Source organism: Vicia villosa, linkage group LG7 (assembly GCF_029867415.1).
Source record: "Vicia villosa cultivar HV-30 ecotype Madison, WI linkage group LG7, Vvil1.0, whole genome shotgun sequence".
Classification (NCBI taxonomy): domain Eukaryota; kingdom Viridiplantae; phylum Streptophyta; class Magnoliopsida; order Fabales; family Fabaceae; genus Vicia; species Vicia villosa.
Genome location: NC_081186.1, coordinates 104,548,407 through 104,554,406, shown reverse-complemented (window position 1 = coordinate 104,554,406; position 6,000 = coordinate 104,548,407). Strand labels below are relative to the sequence as shown.

Genomic DNA, 6,000 nt, shown 5'->3' with positions numbered 1-6,000 from the left:
CAATTAATATGTTATGCAGAATTGAGAGTTAGTTGGACGCTTTTCGCTATTTAGAGATTATAGGAACCATTAAGAAGAAATATAAATTTTAGGAAGTATTTTCTTAATAAGTAGATTAATTTAGAAATTAAACTAACATTACAACCATGTTAGGATTTTTTTTTTTAATAATTATTATTATAGCCATTATCACATTTTCTTGAATAATGAAATTAGGATTTTTTTTAATAACTACTATTCTACTAATTAATACTTGATATTGTTTTACAAACATGGTAGTTGTTGGATTAAAAACGTGGTCACTAAGTAAGTAATTAGTATAGTATGTGCCAAGGATTCACGTAGACATTTAATAATGTTTCACTAAGTAAAAATTAAAAATAAAAATGAAAAATAATTTAATAAAATTATACTTTTCGCTTTCGCACCGGCTCCGACTCGTTTACCACTCGAACCCAAACACTTGGTTTATAAGATTATACTTTAGTATTTGACATATATGATGATGATTTAAACATAAGAATATTTGAATGATTCAAATTTAAAACTATAAAAAAAATCCTATTATTTAGGATTCAATTACTTATAGGTTGTTTTTCAATATCCAATGGAAACCCTAATAACTCTTTATAAATATGTTGCATCATATTTCATAAATATCCGACCAATCTAAATCCAAAACCCTACTAACTCCTCAATGTCTCATCCACCCTCACCTACCAAGTCATCACAAATTATGGTGAAGCTTACCAAGTTATCACAAATCATGAATAACATCAACAAGTACGACGCATGTCTTATTATTGCATTTGTGTTTGTGGTGTTAGCTGTCATCGCTCTTATAACTTTTGCTGTTGCTAACTCCGATGATTCACCAATGGAGTTCAATATAACTGATGCCTCAATCACGCGGTTTAATCTCGAAAGCGACAACACCTTATACTATGATTTTAAGCTCAATATTACAGTGAGAATCTCGAACTACGACCTTGACAGGAATACGAACAAGATCAAAGCCATTTCTTCTTACAAAGGTAATAAATTTGCTGTAGTAAATATGGAACCCTTTGATACATCTTTTAAGAAGTCTATTTCGCTTAAGCCTGTCGTGTTTTATGGGAACAGTTTGATCAAACTCGATGCTCAACAACTTCTTGAGTATGATAATGAGACACGGTTGGGGATTTTTAATTTAGATTTGAAATTAAATATGGAATACAATGAATATGTTTATTGTATAGGTATGAGAGTTCCTTTGATTTCCAATGAAAAATTAGAATCCTTCAATGTTACTAAATGTTCCCGTGAATACCAGGGATGGAGCTAGGGCTAGGATTTGGGTTAGTTTATTTGTTTCTAATTTTTTTATTTATTTTAGGTCATTTAATTAAAAACTAGTATTTAGGTTGTTTTGATGTGAGTTGTTTTTCGTTTTTTCTTATTAATCGAATTTATATTTTATTATCTTGAAATGTATTGAAAATCATCTAATGCCTATATTATATTCATTTAATTATGTTGATGGATCGTTTAATATAATATTCTAGATTCCAAATGTTGGAAACTTTTTTGAATTCTATAAATATTTGTTATTAAAAGATTCCAAAATTGTAAAAAAATTTAAATGATGCATTCTTAATATTTTGAAATAATTTTTTATTGTAAAATGAAATTCTATAGAAGAACACGGTTGTAAATTTTTTCTATAAAGTGTGATAATTATAAAAATAATATTATAGCTCCAAATTTGTGATCATTATAGAATATATATTGTGTTGTTCTTATTTATATGATCATTTTTAAAATATTATAAAATTATTATTTTAAACAGTTTTAAAGGCAATTAAAAAGTATATCATCCATTTAAATTTATTATTTATAGAGTATAATTTGTTTTGATGTTGATTTGAGTTGATATTACAAATTTTATAGTCATCGTAACATATATTATATTATGTCCTTATTGTATATAAGGAACAATTTGTTTCATTTTTTTGGTTTAATTAAAATTTAATATTTCAACTAAAGTATTTGTTTCATACATGTATCATAACTAATATTCAATATCTTTAAGTCTCATAATTGTATTTACGATATTCAACTTACCATTTGATATAAGCTGTACCCATTCAAATCCAAATTGAAGATTACAACTTTGAAAATAATAGCATTTCGCAACAACCAAATGCTACAAACGGAGGTCATCCAAATTCAAGGTCGGCCTTTCCCAGGTGCAGCATGTGCTGCAACATTGACCCTTAAATTTTGAGGGGTCCAAATATTTTTTTTAATTAAAAAGATAGTAAATTTTAAACCTATTTTTAAAAAAATTGGTGTAAAATTATAATTTATTTTCCAGCATCAATCATTTTATATTATTTTTTAAAATCGGGTGTAAAACATAATTTTTAAAATTTTATTTTCTTAAATTTAGTCATATTTTTGAAATTTGAATCGGGCCTCCAAGCCGATTGGACCGACCTGTCCAAATCACACTAACTGCTTTTTATCAGCCTTATTTTTCAATTTCTGACATAACAAAAAATAGCCTACAAACGATTCAAAGGACAAGTCCAAGTTGTTTTCTATCCAAGAGATAACCTTTAGCCAAAAAGTAATGTTATTCTTACACCCATATTATACACCAATAGTTATATCAAACATTGTTCACCGTATTTATACGGTTAACAGTGTTTTTTAAAATAAAATAATAATATTTATAAAAAAATATTTTTTATTTTTAAAATTACGGATGACCCTGTTCATGTACGGATGTACATTAACCAACTTCATTAATGCATTAACACTACGCCAAATTTGGCTTTTAACAGCACACCTACGAAAGCGCTTTTGCCCAAAAGCGCTTTGGTAGGTTTGGCTAAAAACAAAATTAAAAATCACGCTAGAAAAGCGCTCTTATAGGGGGTAATGAAAGCGCTTTCTAAAAGCGCTCTTATAGGGGGTGGGTATGAAAGCGCTTTCTAAAAGCGCTCTTATAGGGGGTGGGTATGAAAGCGCTTTCTAAAAGCGCTCTTATAGGGGGTGGGTATGAAAGCGCTTTTGAAAGCGCTCTTATAGGGGGTGGGTACGAAAGCTCTTTTAGTAATAAAGCGCTGGTATAAAAGGGCATATGAAAGCGCTTCTGAAAAGCGCTCTGGTAGCCCTTTTTAAATTTTTCATAAAACTAAAACACGCTATTTTATTCAGAAACACAAAACATATCCGTACATCGTCTTCTTCTTCCTCGCTCACGTACTCTCTGCTTCCTCGCTCTCACTCCCTCCGCCGTGGTCTCAGCCACTCCTCCGTCCCTCCGTCGTCGTCTCACTCTCACTCCCAAACCAACTAGTCGTCGCTGCCGCCGCTGCTACGCCGTTTTGTGGGATTTTAGGGTTTTCTTGGTCAAAATCAACATCTTCTTGCTGCTTCTGTTCAGGTAAAGTCTTCCCACTATGTTGCTCAGTCTTTGTAAATAGAAACATTTCTGGTTTGTAAATAGAAACATGTTGCTCACTTTTTGCTTTCCGATACACACTACCTATGAGTTTCTTTCATCGATTCTAAATTGTATAACTGTAATCAATGTTTCTGGGTTGGTCTTCCATATGAATTGCAGTGTTATAATTATATATTTGAATTTAGTCTTCCAAGTAGTTTTTTGTTCTAAATTCTAAGGCTGACACTGATATGTTGTATAATTGTATGGATATTTTTCTTCATTTCATAACTTCTACTAATTGTATGGATAATTTTGTTCTAACTTCTAAGGCTGACACTGATATGTTGTGTAATATTAACTCTTGTCTTCGCAAAATAGTAGTTTTCTAAAATTAAATTTGAATAGAAGCTTAAACCATCATTAGTCCATCATCTAAAGATTCAAATAGTAAATCTATTAATCTAGAATGAGAAGATGGTAATGTAAAAAAGAACACTCTTAAAGGAGTGTTCTTAAAGCATTATTTTAACGTAGTATCTAAATGAAAAGCTAGTAATGTCAACTGTTGAAGATATAATATTTAATGAAGATTTTAGATGAAAGGAGTGTTGTTTAATTGTCAATCATAATTAGTATGAAGCTATAGTTATAGAGTCATAAGAGAGAGGCCAAACTAAGAATTTACATAAGTGTTACGAATTTGAGAATTCCGACAAGTCACGAATTAGAAAAGAAATTATGTCTTATAATTATGGCAAGGTGGGGTACATAAAAATAAATTACATGTTCCTCAAAAGGTATTATTATGAGGAAAGATAGGAAGACAATGCGAATAAAAATGATAGAGGTATAGATGTATATCTTGTTTCTAGTGATAATTCCTTAAACCTTATATGTCAAGGTTAAACTTGGAAAGGATGAACCTTATATGTCAAGGTTAAATATCTTGTAGTTTATGTTAGCATGCATTAGTTACATGAGTTTTGTTTGGTACAGTGGATATTTGTATTTAACTGCATCGTGTGTGTGTGTTTAATTTTACAGTTACTTTGAAGTCTCTGGTTTCTACTTGTACAACGCCGATTCAAACCTACCCATCTCCCACATCAAGTCTAACTCAGGTTACTATCCCTTTCTTCTTGCATATAGTTTGTTATTTTCTGCTTATAGTTTATTGTTTATGGTTCTGTTTAATATCAATTTAGTGTCTCTCAACCAGTTTTTTGGTTTGTGGACTTATATTACCTTGAAATAAGGTAATGTCTTCTTTAAGAAATCGGGTATTCTGATTAGGTATTCTGATTAATTAGGTATTCTATTACGATGATAGCTATTTATTATCTTGACAGAATTCCTTAGTACCTGATAGAGAAACCAAGAAGCATTTGTTTAGCTTAATTAAGACATGGATAAGACATGGATGAATTCAAACCGATTGTCGAAACAGTACGAGAAAGGGGTATGGGAATTCGTTGAGTTTGCGGTTGCGCACTCCGAAGACCCGCTTCGAATGTCGTGTCCTTGCTTGGGTTGCTGTTATGGGGGTAAGGTTGACGGGAAACAGTTGGGATCCCATTTACTACGGTTTGGAATTGATAGAAGTTATACATGTTGGACAATGCATGGTGAGAAAAGTAACGGGAATGCTGAGTCGAGGTGTAATAGGAAGTATGCTTCAAACGACGATTGCACAGACACATACGATTGCGATCGAGTCGAAGAGATTGCAGAAGCGCTTGAAGAAGATCTTGCGGATTGTCCCAAAATGTTTGAGAGGTTGGTAAGCGATGCAGAGAAACCGTTGTATGATGGTTGTTCAAAATTCACAAGATTGTCTGCGGTGTTAAAGTTGTACAACTTAAAGGCGGACAATGGATGGTCGGATAAAAGTTTCACAGAGTTATTAGCCCTTATGAAAGATATGCTACCAGAGGATAATGTTCTTCCCAATCGAACGTATGAAGCCAAAAAGATGTTGTCCTCTATTGGCATGAGCTATGATAAGATACATGCATGTCCAAACGATTGCGTTTTGTTTCGAAACGAGTATGCAGCGTTGAATGAGTGTCCTAAATGTGGTGCCCCTCGATATAAGAAAAAGTTGTCTCCTGCTAAAGTCTTATGGTATTTTCCTATAATTCCGAGATTTAGACGCATGTATCGTAGTGAGACCGATTCAAGACACTTGACTTGGCATGCAGATGAAAGAATTATTGATGGAAAGTTGCGACATCCGGCAGACTCACCACAATGGATGAAAGTTGATACTGATTATCCTGAATTTGGAAAAGAAGCAAGAAACCTTCGGTTGTCATTGTCTACTGATGGAATGAACCCGCATGGTATTCAAAGTATCTCGCATAGCACATGGCCTGTGATTCTTATGATTTATAACCTACCTCCGTGGCTATGTATGAAGCGTAAGTACATGATGTTATCTATGCTAATTCCTGGGCCTAAACAACCAGGGAATGACATAGACGTATACTTGGCACCCTTAATCGAAGATTTAAAGTTTTTGTGGGAGAACGGTGTGGAGGTTTACGATGGGTATAGGAAGG

At 32.5% G+C, this 6,000-nt stretch overlaps 1 protein-coding gene across 1 annotated transcript; it reads left to right on the top strand.

Moving 5' to 3' along the window:
• The first annotated feature begins 697 nt into the window (after window positions 1-697).
• On the top strand, window positions 698-1,327 carry LOC131619902 (NDR1/HIN1-like protein 10). Its single transcript, XM_058890940.1, has one exon. The coding sequence runs from the start codon at window positions 698-700 to the stop codon at window positions 1,325-1,327; it is 630 nt and encodes a 209-aa protein (XP_058746923.1).
• Window positions 1,328-6,000: the final 4,673 nt, after the last annotated feature.